Below are 18,552 nucleotides of genomic sequence, written 5' to 3'. Positions count from 1 at the left end.
TTTCAATTTCTTGGGTTTCGCCGGTTGTTACACCTCCTTAACATTTTCCCCTAAAGAGCGCATTTTTTCCCTTTGTAAAAAGACTCCGTAAAATTCCAAACAGCGTCGAAATCGGTGTTGTATCATCCGAAGAAAGCAGTGCGTCTCGATTGAAGGGTTAACACACACACATTTGAACACCGTCGGAATCACAAATCACATTCATGACGTGAAAACTAAAGTATCAAAACTGAATTCCTGTCGGCGTCGCGTGACGTCACGAATCGTGGTGCAATCAATGCGATAGACAGAGAGACGGCGCGCGCCGTCGTCACGGTAACCAGAGAATGTTGGCGCGTGTTGCTTGGTTACCTGCGTTCAGGTGAGAATGGACCTGTACCAGATGGGAAAAATAATACACTCGCTTTGGGTACCAAATTCAATTCGATATCGCTCTTAGATGGAAACTGTCGCGACGTCAGCGAACGTCAATCAACGGAAGGCGTTGCGATGACAAATAATAGAATTTTTAAGAAAACATCTGCAAAACATGGGGAAAGTTCATAAAAAGATAAAATATCGGCGACAATTTTTCAACGAGATGGCACAATTTTTTTATGAGAACGCCAAATAATACGATAAGTTCAGCTGAGATGAAAAAGATGGCAAAATGTGATGCTGATAATACTGTCAACTGTGAAATTAGAAAAGTGAGTTTGAAGAAAACGGCATTTAACTTTACAAATTAAATTACTTATATTAAGTGAATATTTAATTAAATTGTAACGCGGAGTGTTGAACCCACAATTATTCCGTATATTGATATTTCAGTAAAAGGTGTTTTCAAAATAAACCGTTGCTAGGATTTGCAGAATATTTTACCCTAGCAACGACGTAGCTGAGGTCAACCATTTTCTGTATCATAATTTTTAAATAGGACAACTTGACAAGTCATTCAGAGGATTTCTAGTGACGTGCAGAACATCTTAAAAAGCTTTTTCTTAAGAAGAACAAAATTTCAAGTATTGATAAGTTTGCAGCATTTTCTTCAGGGGAACAAATTGAACATGAATTATTGGAAAATGCTTTTAATTAATCATCTTAACGTGCAATATTTCGCAATTAACGCGATTAATCATGTGTGAAATTCGAGCGCAAGTCAAGTTCTTGATCTTTTGCGATCTTATTTCACAAATGGCTACTGCCCACACAACTTAACAAACCTATTTTAATATGTAACTAATTTAGTAATAGCACGATTATACTGAAAATTTTATTATTTGTACTCGTAGGCAAAATTAGAATTTCAGCAGACAAATATTTAATTTTGTATAGATGACCTGTGCTAAAGTAATAAATTTATGAAGCTGTATGTTAAAAAACAATTAGCAATGCAATTATCACTAGAAAATAGAAATACAATTCGAAACGTTTACCAAACATTTATTTTATTTTAGACAAATTATAGAACAGAAAATATTTTTTTTTAGTAGATTTTGTTATACAGCAGAAAAGTGGTACTTCTGTCGAGCAATTAAATTGCAGAAGCGTAGCATAGCCGAGCGTATGGAAAATTGCGAGACAACAAAGCCACTTTTCGCCCAAATAACAAATACTACTTTTTCTTCAAAAAAGCTTCAAAAATTTGGTCCTCTGGCGTCTACCCGAAATTTCAAACGACTCTAATTTAATTATTTGTTGACATACAAGAACAGCAAGGCAGTTTTGGATTCAGCGTAAAATTTGACGTAAAATAAGCACTTATAACAAAATTTCCTTAACAAATAAACTAGATATCAACCAAAATTGATTTTCTAAAGATGGTTTTCAGATTATTTTCAAGCTTTTTCAGAAAATAGTAGATTTTGTTATACGGCAGAAAAGTGGTACTTTTTGTCGAACAATTAAATTGCAACATTGAGAGTCAGCAAAAGCCACTTTTCGCCCAAATAACAAATACTACTTTTTCTTCAAACATTAGATTCAGTTCCACGACCGACAATGAGTGAACGCAAATGGAACTACATATAAACATGGAGGGCTATGAATGTAGTTGTAATTGATGACAATTACTGTGAAAAATATTGGTTTCAAAGAGTTTCAAAGTTTCAAAGATCGTGCAAGTGCCATACAAAATGTAAGTCTCAAATAGTAACCGTCACAAAAAGTACTTTTTCGGCCTACGTAGACAAAGTGTTTCCATGTCAACGAGCGCTTTTCGTTACTTATAACATAACATAACAAAATTGCCTACTTTACTGTCTAAATTCTATTTTTTATTATTTCGCAACAATACAGATGAACCCGAATAAAGGGCAAAGATTTTAACCCCAATATCAGGCAGCATAGTTCGACATAATGGCCAAATTTCGCGTTCTAAAACGTCACCGATTCCGAGAAAAAAATTATTAAAGATTTCTGCAGAAATCGCCGTGCGGCACTGAATTATTGGGTAGGTTGAAGATTCATTGCCAATGTCACGGAATGGGTTTAGTGTTGGAAAGAAAAACGCTAATAAACAAGTCGCAAAAAATCGGGGAAGAAAAACGTTGCACCTACAGTGCGAAATTGTTTAAATTTGGATTATTTTGAGCAAAATTTTTTTATTCTTTGCTAGTAGTTTCTTCAATAGTGTTGTAATAATTCTAAAGTTATAAAAAGTGTTGTGTTTACTGATAAAAATAAATTATACGTGTGATGACAATGTGGATTGTCCAATGGAGGGCATTTGGTTATTTTTCGTAATATTTTCTGGTAACTTTTTTATTATCATTTCGTTTCTAATTTTTTAAAGAGAAAAGTCACTCAATCGATACACATTTAATAAAAATTATTATCAAAAACTCCCTTTTGCGTACCAAGTTTTTAATTTATCAAAACTTTGTTACTAAGTTTCAAGTTCCTTCAACATTGTTATAACATACTTTAATGTAGTATATCAAGTAAAACTATGAATTTTGAAACTCTGTAATGGCAACTTCGGTATCTTCAGAATTTACGATTTGTTAATTCAACATTATGGATCATAATTTTCAAATGTTTCATCAAGACAATGTACGAAGTTTGCTTATTTAAAAATATACTTTCCAGCGTTCATCACTCAGCTGCTTTATTTAGATCCAGAATGTTAAGTGCTATTTCTACAGTCACTAGACGTACTTAAATGCGTAAAATTCGTAATTACACATGTGTTAAAAAAACTACGCCAAAAAAAATCGACAATAACAGACATAGTTTTCGGATATTTTTTTGGCGACGCTCCAAACTATTTTATGTCGCAACAGACAAAAATCATAAAAAGTTTTATTTACAGGGTGTTTGGGGTTTTGAATGCCAAACTTTAACAAAGTGTCTGTCTTGACATACCCCTCGATTGCAGAAAACGGGTTTGGTAAACGCGAGCAGCAAGCCGCCATAAATAACGTGCAAATTATGTGCCGTTTTGGTCACGGGAAAACCACGATAATCTGTTACGAATATCAGACAATCATTCTCGGACGAAATGATATATTTTATGTTTTAGTAGTTATGGAAATTCTCAAAACAAAGCGCAGACATCCGAACATAAATAACTTAAGACCATTTTTAGAAAAAAATAATTAACGAATTATGCCAGGTCCCCAGACAGCGCCGGTGGAGTCAAAATTTAACAATGATGAATGAATGAAACAATGAAGGAATAATTGAAAAACTAATAATAAAAGCTTTATATTTGGGCTTGAGGCGGGAGTAAAATTTATGAAAAGAAAAACAGCACAGCAAAAATATATTCAAAGTTATTTTTGCTGCTTGTAATATTAATTTATTATCACAACGTTCCGATAAAAGCCACTTCTGTTTTTCAGCCTACATCCCAAATGTGATGTCAATTTTAATTTCAACCGCACAATAAATTGTCATTATAGTTAACCATAATTTGGGTCCTGCTGTGATCAATACTATCATAATAGGTTCCTGACTCTTACTATGAAAACTCAATCAAGTCCATTACCGGAGATGATTAAATTTTACCCAAACAATATATCTACTTTCAGTTAGTTAAATTGAACAACCAGTTCATGAATGCGAGCACAGTTCAGAATAATTTTTTGTGGCGCTGCAAAGGTTAAGATTTTACCCTGAATGCGATTTATGCGAGTTTTTGCAGATTTTTATGATGGCATAAATCCCAACTTCCAGAAGCGAAATTTGTGTCCTCAAGGGTGGTATTTATATAAATATGTATATTAAGATAGATTGTTTACGTCAACAAAAATACATATCATGGATTGTAGCGTCTTGAATTTTATGATACCCTCGTAGTTTGAATTATTAATTCATAACAGAAAAAAACGTTTTGCGTAAAACATTTGAGTTTTTAGGGAATTTGAACAGAGTTCATGAACCGATTAGACGATGAAAATTTTATGTGAGCTTACCTTATGTGGTTTGAAGTTGCAAATTATGGTTGGGTTAGTGAAATGGTCAGCAATCTATAACAAAAAAATCGTGCTTAATAGTTACAAAAGTTAAGATTGATCGCATAAGAGAATATACCGGGACACTCCTACGAAGTTTAAGCAAGCAGGAATGAGATCAAAAGCTCCTAAAATGCAAGAAGTGTCATTCAAGTTCCTGTCTCTTCAAAGCTTCCGGCCATTTTTTTACATTCCAATCAGGTAAGTACGATTTGTATCCTTAAAACAACAAAGCAAAAAAAATAGATTTCTTAAATTTAGGAGCAAATTAAGAAACGTTCCAGCGCAAATGAAATAATGCAGCGAATAAACTATACATAAAATTTAATTATAAAAGTATAGAGTGCAATTTATTTCAGTTTTATTAGCTTCGTTTATTCTGTTATTGGGTCTGTATAAAAATCCAAACTTACATACGAAAATTTGGTTCTAAAAATTTGCCAATTTCATAATTTATCTTCTCTATTTTATGTAATTCTTGTTTGATCTGTTCCATGGTTTTGTGTTACAAGAGTTTCTCCTGCTATTTAGTTTTTTGTTAGAAATAACGATAAAGCTTTTCCCCTCATTTTTAGTAATTTATCTCCCTTATTTCGTGCTTTATTTCACAGATTCCTACTGTTTATTAACAATTTGTATGCGTGTATGCAAACGCACATTGTGCACGCGAAAATTTTTATGTAGATCAAAAAAAAAGTCGCATTTATCTGACAATTTGTTGCCATATAACAACTATCAAAAACTTCCTTATTATTGTTTATAAAATCTTACACTCTCTCCACTGAAATTAAAAAGAGAGTTATCTTTGCTCCTATATAAATTTTCGCGGATTGATTTTTACATAGTTTCTATAGCAACCGACATAATACGATAAGTTAATTTAAAAACAACAAAAGTGGCCTCAGGATAAATATGGCGGGAATGGAGGAAGAACTGCCAAGTTCATCTTAATTGAAGAGTGGATTTAACGCCATATTCGTTCACTTTTGAACATCACATTGGCTGAGATTTTAGTTTCTAGAAAGATTAATTAAAATGTTGAATATTGAATTGTTATTTTGAGCATTAGTTTGCTGCAAAGTTGATTAATACTACAAATAATTATAAACATATAAAGAAGAAAAAAGAAGTAAGGTTCAAAGATATAAATAAGAGCGAAAAATTAAAATATCGAAAAGTTCTGGGCATGCAATAAAAATTCAAAATTCTAATTAAATAAAAAAACGTGTTGGCATTTTGATACTATGGCATTTAGCCTGAAACTGTTTGAGTTGACAGAGCTACAAATACAATTCAAATGCCAAAGTCTGCTTCGACGCGCTCTCATTCGATCATACGGTATTTCCGTAATAATTTATTTAGACCACACGCTAATTAAAATAGAATTTTTAATATAGTGTCGCCTGAAAAACAAATACTTGGCTTTGAGTAACTAAAATGATATCTCCACATGAGCGAGGTGAATCGCAACGATGCCCAGTTGTGACTCAACGTTTCCGAAAATAGTATCAAGAGACAATAATATTATCTTCTTTTAATTTCCTCTTACGTAGAGAGAACTAAATGAAGAAAAGCGTTTTGGACATGTATCTGAATGAAGATAAGACCAAACTTGAGTTTATAGCAAACGAAACTCTTTGGTTCAGTTTATTGGGATTATAACAAATCGAACTGTGACGTTGTTTGTCTTTGGAAGCTTCTGAATAATAGAACTTTGACTTACTATGACTTCTAAGTGGATTAGAAATTTTAATAAAGTAATGATAAAAAGTTTTAATAAAGAGATTTGGTATTAGCCGCGCTCGGTGTGCGACTAAAAGGGCGGCAATGCATTAAAAATTCTCAAACCTACATAATCTGGAATTTATGTAGGAAATCTTTTAATGTTCGTTTTATAGCGCCTCATAATAGGAGAATTAGCAGTCTTGCATTATATTAATCTTTATTATGCCAGGCAAGCAATTTGGGACTAACTTTACATCCTTCAAGATTTCCACGGGCGCCTGTGCATCACAAACTTCCAAGATTAAACAAAGACGTCGTTAAGTGTGTGGACAAAATTCTTAATCTGTAAAAAACAAGGCACAAGACTACCAACACCCGAAATCAGAATGTAGACATAGTGCTTCAACTTCCCACGAAAGCTCCATTCTTGTAAGCTCAGTCAACGATGGATAGTTAATTGAATTGGGTGAGGAAAAGAGGTGGGCGTATGGCGGCTCGCTGTCTGCCACTCGTGTTGAATTATGCATATGATAAACGTCAGGGTTAATTTCAATCACACATTTATGGTAAAAAGAAAGATACATTTTTTATTGAAACACTTTTTCAATTTTAAAACAGTTTGGAAATAGAACGGGGGATTAAATTTTAAAATTGTCACCCTTCCGTCGGTGGAATTATTCAGCGACTTCCAATTGATTTTTTTCGCGACGAACAACAGCACGAATTTGAATAACACAGTCTGTATCTTGATACATTTGTATCAAAAAAGGTGTCGACAAGGGACTTGTTCAATTTTCTGTTTTAAATGAGTTGATAGCCAACACAGCTCAACATGTCAATGGATTTTGAAGTATCGCCTAATTACAGCAGTCTTAATTTGGCCACGGAGCCGGACCTGGGGGATCAGAAATAGAAGAGTGCCAATGGAGACTAATTCAAAACATGTTCTGCATAATTTCACTCGCGAGATTGATTACTGTCCCCTCCTTATTTATTAATTATTTATTGCTCTATTTTACCCTTTCTGGACCTTCCCCGTCCTTAAATTCTAAGTGATGTTGTTATTAGGGTTTTCAGTAATAAATTTCTACACAACTAGGACGCGAGCGCAAACCCTTTTAAGATAATTTACCTCGTTCTGATTATAAGACCTCCATTATTATTAATCTCTATCAAGACAAGTGGTGCACTTTCCAGATTTCTGCTGATTAAAGTTGAATCGCAAAAGAATTGGTTGTGCATGAGATGATCCCGGCACGTTCCGCTTCTCGACCCAAATTCCCGCTTGACACCTCAACTATGCGATCAATTAATCCCTAAAAGGAATACATTTTGTGCTTTTTCAGCATCGTCTAGCTTGTGGTCGAGGGGATGCTTCAAGTATTAATTTTCTTTCCGGCTTTCGTTAAGTGGAGATTGCAGATTTCTTATTACGGTTTCAATAATTATTAATTTTATTCCATTAGATGAGCAGCAAATTTCACAGCTGCTAATTAGCATTTCTCTTGAGGATGCGAATTGAAACCAGCTTATAAAGTATAATGCATTCACGATCTTTTTAGACCAGAGTAGGCCATGTTTTTTTTTCTTTTTGTTGGCTACAATGACTGACAGAGGTATTTTTTTTACTGTCACATCTGACATGTGTCTTTCATGCATGCAAGTTTGCCACTTTTCTGATACCGGAAAAATCGTGTGTTTCCTTTTAATCGTGAAAGTAACAGTTTAAAGGCATTATCTTCAAAATGTTGCAATAAAATGCTTAAAGTGATTTCGTTTTCTAACAAAAAATGTGCTATTTGCAGTTTCAAAAAGATCGGCTTGATTTAAGACTGGAACAAACGATCTGAGGTGTTACAAATATACTCTTTGTAAGGTACAAAGTCCCATAGACGTTTGTTTTCAAAATATTTTTAGGTGCGGCGTGCAACCGTTTCCAAAGTTCTGGACACCAAAGATGAAAACTTTTGGCTGATAAGCGGCAACAATTAGAATTTTAAGCCGAGAAAACAACACTTTTCAAAATTATTAAGTCTATGAGTTACAAACACAGAGAAGTGAACGATCACAAGACTTTACGTAAACAAAAACAATTCAAATTCTAAATTGCTGCACTTTTTAGTTAACGAAATTTGCCAAAGTTTGCTTTTAGTGTGAGATTCCATAACATAAAACCCTGGGTCAAATGCTAATTCGATCAAATAAACTTTTTTGGGGTTTTATGACTAGAATCAAGACCTGGCAGAAGTGCTTCTTGAGAATGGTAAACTTTTTGCCATTGGAATATACCAGCAGTAATGTCTTCATTATGATTAATATTGCATTTGTTGAAAAATAATTTCAAAATTTTAGGTAAAAATTCAATAAAATTATCAAGTTCTGAATGTTCGGTTCAAACTGGCAACAGAGGAAAGGTTTCAGACACAATTCATAACCAAAAAAAGGTGACAACTCCAATCGACAGAACAAATGTCAATCATTTTCAGGAAACTTTAGCTCACAAAGGTTGATTACCAACCAAGTTACTAGATTTCCATGGCTTGCCGCGGTCTAAAAAGATCGTGAATGCATTATAAGCACAACCTTTGAAGTTTAGTAGTACGCATTTGTGGAGGTAGATGGAGAAATAATAGGATGGATTTGAATTTTAGATTCGCCTGAAATAACTGTCAACATGTTGGGGAATTTTTTAAACCCGCACGTCTTACTTTCTGTTCAAGTCATTAAAGTCTTTCAGCTCAAAAGAGCTGACCCTGGCGGTACGAAGTAAGCAAAGTTATTAAAAGTGCAATAAAGTTAGGAGTTTAATTAATTATAATTATCTCTGTGGAATGTTGGAAGATTACCTTGATATTGTGCTTTCCGAGGATATCAACTCTCACAGATCATGGTAGCATGGCGGGATAATGTTTAGAGTTTGAACTCGCGGCTATGGAGAATAAAGACTCTCATTACGATAGATTTATCAAGCTTACAGGATTTACAACATCTTTATTTCCATTAAGTTCTCTCAATTTTCCATTTTTTCCGCGCCATAACTTCCAACCCATTTCATGCATGTGTTGAAGTAATAGTCCAAAACGTTTAACGAACGACAAAAAACCAGGGGGCGTTAAAGATCTGCTTCGGTTTCCAACGCAATTAACTAACACTCAGCCTAAATCGCCTCAGATAAGCGACTTATTTCATGTTGCGTGAAGTTTGCTCGCATTTTAATCACAAAAATCGACCACATTTACATTAAGTTTAAGCGGAAAAAATTGTTACCTCTTTGAAACGTGCTCGTGCCTAACGAACCCACAAAATATAAGCAAACGGATTATCGCTTCATCAAGTTCCTTTGTTGCATTAGACCATGCCAATACTGTTCTGCTCCTTGCATTTGCGTTATAAATTAGCGTCTCTGGCATGCACGTATAACGGGGGCAAACATCGCGACAAAACAAATAATAAACTGCGGTGCAAATAACTGCACTAACTGCATCGCGGACTAGTTAACTTAGTCAAAACTAAAACGGGAAGTGTACATCAGAGTCCACATCAAACCCAAACTTGTTGCAGTCATTTACCAATTGTATTCATCAATAACATCAATCTTAATTGACACTCCCTCGCTGTTACAATTTTTTTTGTCGCGAGTGTTCTAATTATTCGACGACGGCAGAGAAGCTGTGTTGTAATGTTTGGCTCTGATCCGCATGTTTTTTTATTTTAATCTCGGACTTAAAAATTATTATGTAAATGTTGTATGTTTTAGCGGCGAAAATTTCCGGGATACACTATACAAAAAAATATCATTTCCAGACTAATTTATACAGGAACATTTAAATGTTGTTTGAGCGACTAATGCTGTTTATACGTGTTGGTAACATTGTTGATTCTGCCACATGTCAACTATGACAACGCTACAAAGCTGCCAACTTATAAAAAATTTCAAAGCCGTCGAGACGTCGTTTCCACAAAACTAAACTGTAATAAAATGTAAAATCGTCAAAAGTGAACGATTCCGAAGCGCACATCAAACCCTTTTTTTACAAGAGCTTTCTTCCTCTCTTAAAATGACCGTTGATCGTTATTTATGTTCTTTAATCTCACTAACTGCCATTTTATAACACTCCGAAGTGGTTCTAGACACGTGTAGTGTAACTTTTATTGATACGGTCTATGACAAATGGCATCTTAAGTTAAGAACAGTTTCAAAATGAAGTTGACTAGGTAAATTTATCTTGCGCTAAAATGTTCAATATAGAGGCAATATTAGAACCTGGAAGCAACTGCAAGACTTTGCATAGTAACGGTTGGTGTTCCTAAAAGGATATTACCTAATATTTTCGAAAGAAGGAAATCTGAATAGTCTCAGTTCAGGATGAGGTCTGAAAACACCGACTTAGTGCTGTATTAAAGAAACCGTAAAAGAGTATTTACCACGCAAGTCGATGCCAGCTGAGCGACGGCGGTCGCGTGTATTTTTATCGCCGACTTCTTGTGGTTCCTCCGGTGATCATGTGTGTTGCAAAGTAATAAAATCGCGGGTCGTTTTTCTTGTCGAGTAAAAACTCTGATCGACACTCGGGATAAGCGCGTTAGTAGGAGAGATTACAGGGCTGACGGACAGGGAGGTGGGTGCCGAACAAGAACCGCACAGAAGCAATGCCCAGAGAGGACTGAATCTCGATTCGCGAAATGTAGGGATGCTGCGCCGTCCTTCCTGGTAGCACCGTCCTTTTTCATCGACATTACGTCGAAAATATCAAAAGCACGACTGAACTACATATACCGGCGACGCGCTCATTTTTTATGTAACGAGACATAGCGGCCCGAATAAAACCATCTTGTTGTCGTTAGTTTTTACTATTATTACTGCTTTAAGATTTAAGAAAATGTCGGAACACGGCGCTCATTAAGCCTTACGGTTGTTTATGCGCTGACGAGCGGGGACTCAAGCACAAATCACCCTCTGAATTATCTAAGCGATTTGTTATCTTGGAACTCCCTAAGTGGAATTATTAAGACAAAGAGGAATTTTATATAAAATGACTTTGGCTGTCTCATTTTCGGAGGGCTGGCGAAGGATCGCTCTTGAAGTGGACAAAGTGCCCATTCTACTTAAATTTTCATTTAAAGTATTCTTGATTAATAATAATTCACAAACGTCTCCAAGTCGGGACCTTCAACTTTGCGTTTATACCTATAAAAGTCAAATAGAACCAACCTCCAGATAATGGATATTTATTATACAAGAGTATAATGGTTCATTTTGTTCGCCTACGACCTCGAGAATAACTGATTTTTTTGCCATTATACTCGAGTATAATACAAGATTTTATCCAAAGCCTCTTATAATTGCAATCAGCTTTAAAAGAGTTGACAGAAGAAACAACATTTATAAAGCCATCCTGCATTAGTGTTATAGAAATGAAACATGACATTACTTTATATCTCTTGAGAGTACCACTTTATTAGCGCATTTTGGACAAACTTATCTTTATCTCTGATTCAATGATTCATCTTAGATATAATTAGATTAAGTACCATGTAATATAATTGCTTTCCAATTAATGAAATTTCTTTGAATTGCACACTAAAGTGGTGACGATGACATGACGAATTAAGTGTTTTGCGAAACTGCGACCACTCGAGACAAAGTTGAATAGTACTAAAAAAATATACCATTCAAGAATAATCGTCTTCAATTTATTAATCTACTTTGTTTTGCAACTCTAAAATAAATTACATAATATAACACTTAACTTAATTCAGTTTTTTTTTTCTAAAGTTTCTTATAAATCCTCCTCGCCGCAATCGGGTGAGCATCGCCGCTTAAACTCTGAAAACCTCCATTTAAAACCAGAATAATTCAATTTTTTACGTTACAATAACTAATCCGTCGTCCGAAAACTGATACACTCGCTTTCCCACTATTCCATTCGAAGTTTTAGATGTCACAGTCAGAGAATCCCCTTCGAAAACCGCCCTGCTCTTATAAATCAAACTAACATTATTCTGTCCAGAGAAAAATGGAAATTTAATACTTACTTTGAGAACGATGTTATTTGGCATAGGCTCGTCTACTTCTTCGTCCAAGGTAAAAGTTGACGAGGCATTCTGAACTCCAGAATCACTGTTGAGTGAAATTTTTTTCCCATCAACGATTACTTCAAGTTTCGGGTTGAGTGAGTCAATTATTTTTGCTTTATCCTCGGGAATGCCTGGGAATGCAATAATTGACAATCAGAAGTTTATGTAATTTTGTTTTACCGAATGCGGTTAAATACTCGACGAAGTTTTCGTTTCTTTCGTGTTGATATGTTCCCGGAATTCGTTCCATTGTAGTTATGGTTGTGCGGTGTTGTTTTGAATAGATACTGGTTTATGAGATGATAACGTTGCTTTTTTGCAATATTGATAAGGGTGTTTTATCTACAGTAATATTTTAAATACGCACGAGATAACAATTTTAGCTACATAATTATTAGAAGAGATAGCGGCAAACAATTAAACTTTCTTTGCAATATTCCATAATCGTTTTTGTCTCGTTTTTTATCTTTCGGTGACTGCAAAGCTGCAGAGGAATAAATGCTTGAGATCGGTCAAATAGTCATCGTGTATGTTGGGTTGCGTTTCAGTAAATGTATTCAAAATCCCACGAGCTCTAAATTTAGAGAGATAAGGGCAAATTTAAATTTATTATTAGGAGATTACTTATTTTCTTTTGCTCATTTTATTATCTGTGTCAAATTACAAAGGCAAAATAGACCAATTAAAAAAAAAAAACAATTTTAAAACGAATAAAAATTATAGGCTCATGAAATTTGAGGAGCGTTTTTTCCTGTGTCGAATGATAATACTGTTAAGTCAAATTTCATCAAAATACTGATTTTAAAAAATTTCTAGAATTTTTTAACGATCAAGCAAAGAATTTAGGGGCATTAGCCTCATTGGCAATGCTTGTACTATTCACTAATTAACTCTTTGTGTCACTTCCTATAAAAGCAAAAAAAATTGAAATAGTGACAAACTCTTTTCCCTCTTTAAGTGATTTGATTTGTATTTTACCCCGGCTACATATTTAAACCCTAAACTTTCATCTTTCCGAGTGTTTTTTGTTATTGATTTCATTAAATATTCTCTCATTAACACCAAAATTCAAAGACCGCATTGCTTATGCATCGCCTCTAATGGAAATTTTATGTAACGCGATGAATGCAGCGATTGATTGTTTTAGTTCTGGAAATAATGTTTTCACTATTTATCAAAAAATTATACTCTGTAAACTAAACAAAACTGAAAACTTTAAATAACTAACTCTTCCCTCATTTATTTCAAAATGAATAATTAGTTCACCCCAACAATGTGTTATTGATTTTACAGAATTCTGATTGATTGGTATTTTATTGAGTTGAAAATAATGACACTCTACGGGATACTTACTGTCTATCTAAATTTAATTTTATTCAACGAAGATAAATAATGGCATAAAAATTGGTAATTAAATTTTGCTCATGGCCCAACAATTTAAAAGTTTTATCGAAAGTTTATGCTAATTGATTACATTTATCCCGATAGAATCTTTACTATGTTCAGGTTAAATCCGTGTGCTTTTAGAATATATTTTGTTGTGTTTATCTTTATCAAGTTGAGTGGTGATAGAGAAAATGGTGGAAAATATGCTCATGTTGATTTTAAGGCAACCTGTTTATATCAGTAATTAATTCAATATAAAACAAACAAAATTTTAATGAGTTTACATAAACACTCTGTATTGCTCCCACGTTTCTGCATACACGTAATTTGTAAATATGTTAATAACAAAAAAATTTGCAAAATATACAGAGTGTAACCAAGTGCTTCAAAGAGTTACAGACTTGTTATCTTATCTAAGTGTTCAATGTTACACAAAATGTACAATAATTGTTAATAAATTTTGCGGTACTCGAACTTTGTCGATGGAAAGTTGTGGTGCATTTTATGAACCTTGATGTAATGATTACTATTCATCTTATCTTTATTGTAAAATATATTTTTATCACAAGTGTAAATAAATGGAACAGTTTAATGACTTATATCTACAGATAAAAAAGATCTTTGAAATTTGAACTGGCATACCCAAATTTTTTTTTTTAATAAATGTAATTAAAATGCGTCTTAATAGAGTAAAACTAGCTTTGAATTTAATACAGCAGCAGCGGTAAATTTTTCCACCCTAGTCTAAATTCTTCTGACACTTATATACCAGAAGAAAAAAACTGCTAAAACTGTTTGTCAGCTCATCTGTATTAGTCACCGGTTCAGTAAAAGTGGTCACGTCTTAATCTTGATAACAGTTCAAGTGCTCAAATTTTGTATAAAAGCAGCGCTCACCTATAGCTGCAATAGTTTAGTTTCAAAACCGAAAACAAAATGGCACCAATCGCTGGAGTATACCAACACGTCAAAAATGAAAAATTCACTGAATATCTCATGTCTCTAGGTAAGTTTATTCCCCTTATAACCCTCATCACTGCAATTAAAATCTATTGAAGGAACCCCCGAAGACAAAGCTAAACTCGCCGACTCTCTTAAACCAAAGCTCGAAGTCAAAGTTAACGGAAAAAATGTTTCGTTGAACAGCGACTCAGGTGTTGAAAACTCATCAGCTACTTTTGTTCTTGGTGAAGAAGTAGACGAAAAAATGCCCAACAACATCGTTCTGAAGGTATGTAATTAGGTTGAGTGCTTTGTTAAATCAATTAAAATTTGTTCCTTAGAGTTTGGCGAAGCTTGATGGAGATACTCTGACAATTCACTCAAAAACTCCCGGTGCTAAAACCGGAACAAGAGTGTACAAATTCTCTGACACCGAACTTGTTGTGGTAAGAAAAAATAATCGCTCATTTTTTAAATATTAAGGCTGGGTTTGTAGACTTTGACTACCGATGGAGAGGCAACCGTGGGAAAGAGGTTCTATAAGAGAGTTTAAGAATTATAAAACTTTAGAAAAACTAGTTTTGGTTGCACAAATAAATAAACTAGAATTTATCTTCACGAATTTTAATCAATTACCATCCTGTAAATCTCACATTCCCTTAATATACAGGTGTCCTAGAACTTATGACCCAGACAAGAGGAGGTGCCGACAGCAATATAGATGGTAAATTTTAAAACAAAAATTGCTTAAGTTTAATAGTATTCGAGAAAGAATAAAAAATTAACAACCAATCCCGAACGCTTATTCTAGAGGTGGAGTAACAGGTCATCCAATTTCCTAGGCAACGAAAGTGTAATGTTCATCTGACCAATGAATGATAGTATGTGTAAAGGATTATCTTTATTAATACAGTATCACCGTGTAATTTGTAGAAAACAGAACACGGTATCAAATTAATCATTAGTCTTTTTTGAATAGGTTGATGTTTAAACATAATTCCTTTTGCGGGTATTCAGCAATACAGCTTTTATTACGTAGATGACCGCACATTATAATTCATTTATTTTTGTGCGTGGGATTTCAAGTAAAACCTATAAGTGGCTAAATCTTGAGAAAATTTGATTTGGTAAAATTTAGAGCGAGAAAACAGCAATTGCAGGTTGCAGGTGTGTCTAATGCGGGTACTTTGTTTCGGAGTTACTTCCTGTATTATACAGAATTGTTTTATTGATGTGATATGGTGTGACGTTAGCTAAAATATGATGTAACAGAATGTTTAGAACTGCAAGGTTTTATGTACGAGGACGGGATGAGAATTGGTTAGCCTAATGATGAATGATTAATATTATCGTTTCAAAAACGGTTTATTTTTCAAAATAATCTCCTAAACGTTCAATACATTTAGTCCAACAATGTTCCCAAGCCTTAATGCCGTCGCGAAAATGATTTTCTTCAAGATCTGCAAAATAAGTGTCTACAGCATCTTTGACCTCCTCATTTGTTGAAAATCTTTGTCCACTTAGAAAGATTTTGAGTCGAGGGAACAAGTGAAAGTCTGAGGGGGCTAGGTCAGGTGAATAAGGGGGATGCGGAATGTTAATTCTTGCATTTTTGCCATTGCTGTAAGGCTAGTGTGTGGTCTTGCATTATCTTGATGCAATATGATTTTCTTCCGCGCTAAACCAGGTCTTTTCGTTTGGATATTTTCATAAAGTTTGTCCAGAAGGTTAGCGTAGTATTCTCCTGTTATTGTTGTCCCTTTAGGAAGATAGTCTATCATCAAAATTCCTTTGGCGTCCCAGAAAATGGATGCCATGACCTTACCAGCAGATTTCACTGTCAAAGCTTTCTTTGGAGGGGGCCCACCACGTTCTATCCACTGTTTAGATTGAATTTTTGTTTCAGGGGTATAGTGGAGAACCCAAGTTTTATCAGTGGTTGTTAATCGACGCATGAAATCAGTCGGATCTTTCTTGAAACGGTCTAAACATTCTTGCGAAATTTGCATTCGCACACGTTTTTGATCAATTGTAAGCAATCGCGGCACCCATTTTGCGAAGAGCTTTCTCATATGCAATTCTTGAGTTATAATATTGTGAACCCGTTTCTTTGAGATGTTTACAATGTTGGCTATCTCACCTAACTTTAGTCGTCGATCTTGCAAAATCATGTCATGGATTTTAGACACAATTTCCGGAGTAGTGACACTTTTAGGGCGTCCAGACCGGTGTTCGTCTTTAATGCTTGTACGACCCCGTTTAAATTCAGCTACCCAGTTTTTTACCGTGGCGTACGATGGAGCACTATCCCCCAATACATTGTGCATTTCTTCAAAAATTTCTAATTTTTTTAGACCTTTTTTAAATAAAAATTTAATGACGGCACGGTGCTCAATATTTTCCTTTATTATTTTAGCTCAAACACGTTGAATATAACAAATTACTACGCGAAAACTATCACGGCAATGAAATTGATATTTTCACTAAAGACATGTAATGGATGACACTTCATAGATATGCCTTTGATTTTAACTTGCAAACGTCAACTACGTTGAGGCTAACCAATTTTCATCCCGCCCTCGTAGATAGTTTTGGACTGTAGATATTTTATAACAATCGTATCTCTGGTAATTTTCAGACCGGAGCAATACAATTTCTGAACATTCATACGTTTGTCTCCAAAATAATCGCATCACTAAATAATTTATTATCACTTCAGTAGATTGCGCTTTCTATTAAAATTCAACAGGAATTTTTAAAAACTTGTCTTTGGGATGGTTTATAATGATTTTGATATCGACCAATTACTTCTGTGATTCCTTTCAATTATTGCTATGCTAGTTAGTTATTGTTAAAATGAAAAATATGTTTATTATTATGTTTTATGCTCAGTTGAACACAATAAATATTTATTTATAACAACAATGGGCTCTATATACCTCTTCTTCATTTTGCTGCTCAATTATTGCTTTTGCTGAAAATGGTCTTTCCCTATAAAATATCGCCAATCGCCTCTGAGTTTAACAACAACAGTTTTTCGGGTAATTCAAAGAACGAAGACCCTCAACAACTGCTCAAGAAAGCCACTTTTTAAATTCCCAAAAATAGTACAATTTTTGTGTAAATAAAAATACCGAGTAATACTGAAATCTAGTAGAACAAAAACTGACATTTGGTACTACAGCTGACATTAGATTATTGAATAAGGAAACTAAAATTTGCATTAAACTGAGAACGACTGGGAGCTCGTATTAATTTCTGAGAGTCAAAATATTCTGAACATTTTGAAACTTTCGGTGGTATAATTTAACCCCCTTATTCTTGAAAATGTCTTATTTATAATTTATGCACAACAAAGCAAAACCCCACATTGCTGGAGAATTGCGTACTTTCAGATGGTTCCAATTCAAAAATTAAAATGTCCAGCATACAGTTCCATTCTAAACCTAATTGAAGATATCTAGGATGAAATAGGAAAAATTTTACGGAGCCACCTTAAAGATTTAACACAGTTAACGAGCTAGCCACATGACTTTACCAAACTTGGAACGTAATCGACCGGAGGAAGTCATTGGAAACTAGAGAACGCAAAAAACCCACTGATCGTGGTCAGAGTTTTTGTTTTAATTATTTGAATAGGAATGTTTTCACATATTCTTTTAATCTTCTTTTTGATACATTAAACTGTAAAGTGTTGACATAATATCCATTTAATTTGTCCTTTCTAATAAGTAGTTTTTGTTGATTTTCTGAAAATGATAGTAGATATAAACTTTTTATTTGAGATTCTATTATATTATTCTATAATCATACAGAACTGTTGGGACTATCCCTTATTGACAGTTTCGGACCACCTAAGACAAAATTTATAATTCACGACTTAGTTTACTAATGACTTGCAGTATAACATTGTTACAAACTCATCAGTATTAGTCACCGATTGAGTAATTGGCCACATTTTAATCTTGATAACAGCTGAAGTGTT

At 34.2% G+C, this 18,552-nt stretch overlaps 4 protein-coding genes across 11 annotated transcripts in view; 1 reads left to right on the top strand and 3 right to left on the bottom strand.

Moving 5' to 3' along the window:
* Nucleotides 1-10,849, bottom strand: part of mub (poly(rC)-binding protein mub) — a 45,611-nt gene extending 34,762 nt beyond the window's left edge. For 3 of the 8 annotated variants that reach the window (XM_088040129.1, XM_088040134.1, XM_088040135.1), the window contains exons 1-2: nt 10,587-10,849; nt 4,398-4,451 (exon numbers count right to left, since the gene is read on the bottom strand). The gene's annotated coding sequence lies outside the window, so the exon portion shown is untranslated. Of the gene's footprint in view, nt 1-4,397; nt 4,452-10,483; nt 10,535-10,586 lie in introns of all 8 variants that reach the window. The other 5 variants (XM_088040137.1, XM_088040138.1, XM_088040136.1 and 2 more) reach the window with 3 other exon arrangements.
* Nucleotides 10,850-11,833: 984 nt separating this feature from the next.
* Nucleotides 11,834-12,544, bottom strand: LOC148172974 (fatty acid-binding protein-like). The gene is made up of 4 exons (XM_088039225.1): nt 12,420-12,544; nt 12,198-12,370; nt 12,036-12,140; nt 11,834-11,988 (listed from the first exon to the last, which is right to left on the bottom strand). The coding sequence occupies exons 1-4, from the start codon at nt 12,487-12,489 to the stop codon at nt 11,932-11,934; spliced, it is 405 nt and encodes a 134-aa protein (XP_087895351.1). The 5' UTR covers nt 12,490-12,544; the 3' UTR covers nt 11,834-11,931.
* Nucleotides 12,545-14,521: 1,977 nt separating this feature from the next.
* On the top strand, nt 14,522-15,185 carry LOC148172973 (fatty acid-binding protein 9-like). The gene is made up of 4 exons (XM_088039056.1): nt 14,522-14,631; nt 14,684-14,856; nt 14,909-15,013; nt 15,064-15,185. Exons 1-4 carry the CDS (start codon nt 14,562-14,564, stop codon nt 15,118-15,120), a joined length of 405 nt encoding a protein of 134 aa, XP_087895182.1. The 5' UTR covers nt 14,522-14,561; the 3' UTR covers nt 15,121-15,185.
* Nucleotides 15,186-15,888: 703 nt separating this feature from the next.
* On the bottom strand, nt 15,889-16,894 carry LOC148172972 (histone-lysine N-methyltransferase SETMAR-like). Its single transcript, XM_088039818.1, has 3 exons — nt 16,252-16,894; nt 15,968-16,123; nt 15,889-15,893 (listed from the first exon to the last, which is right to left on the bottom strand). The coding sequence occupies exons 1-3, from the start codon at nt 16,892-16,894 to the stop codon at nt 15,889-15,891; spliced, it is 804 nt and encodes a 267-aa protein (XP_087895944.1).
* Nucleotides 16,895-18,552: the final 1,658 nt, after the last annotated feature.

Source organism: Gnatocerus cornutus, chromosome 6, assembly GCF_029298725.1.
Source record: "Gnatocerus cornutus isolate USDA-ARS CGAHR chromosome 6, icGnaCorn1.1, whole genome shotgun sequence".
Taxonomy (NCBI): domain Eukaryota; kingdom Metazoa; phylum Arthropoda; class Insecta; order Coleoptera; family Tenebrionidae; genus Gnatocerus; species Gnatocerus cornutus.
Note: the sequence above shows the minus strand (reverse complement) of the source record. Positions and strands in the feature narration are given on the sequence as shown.

Coding starts and splice junctions, on each gene's coding strand:
- LOC148172974 (XM_088039225.1), bottom strand. CDS start 12,489: ATGGAACGAATTCCGGGAACATATCAACACGAAAGAAACGAAAACTTC. Junction 12,371..12,419: donor CGAGTATTTAACCGCATTCG/GTAAAACAAAAT, acceptor TTGCATTCCCAG/GCATTCCCGAGGATAAAGCA. Junction 12,141..12,197: donor CAAATAACATCGTTCTCAAA/GTAAGTATTAAA, acceptor TTGATTTATAAG/AGCAGGGCGGTTTTCGAAGG.
- LOC148172973 (XM_088039056.1), top strand. CDS start 14,562: ATGGCACCAATCGCTGGAGTATACCAACACGTCAAAAATGAAAAATTC. Junction 14,632..14,683: donor TGAATATCTCATGTCTCTAG/GTAAGTTTATTC, acceptor AATCTATTGAAG/GAACCCCCGAAGACAAAGCT. Junction 14,857..14,908: donor CCAACAACATCGTTCTGAAG/GTATGTAATTAG, acceptor TTTGTTCCTTAG/AGTTTGGCGAAGCTTGATGG.
- LOC148172972 (XM_088039818.1), bottom strand. CDS start 16,894: ATGCACAATGTATTGGGGGATAGTGCTCCATCGTACGCCACGGTAAAA. Junction 16,124..16,251: donor TATCCAAACGAAAAGACCTG/GTTTAGCGCGGA, acceptor TAGCCCCCTCAG/ACTTTCACTTGTTCCCTCGA.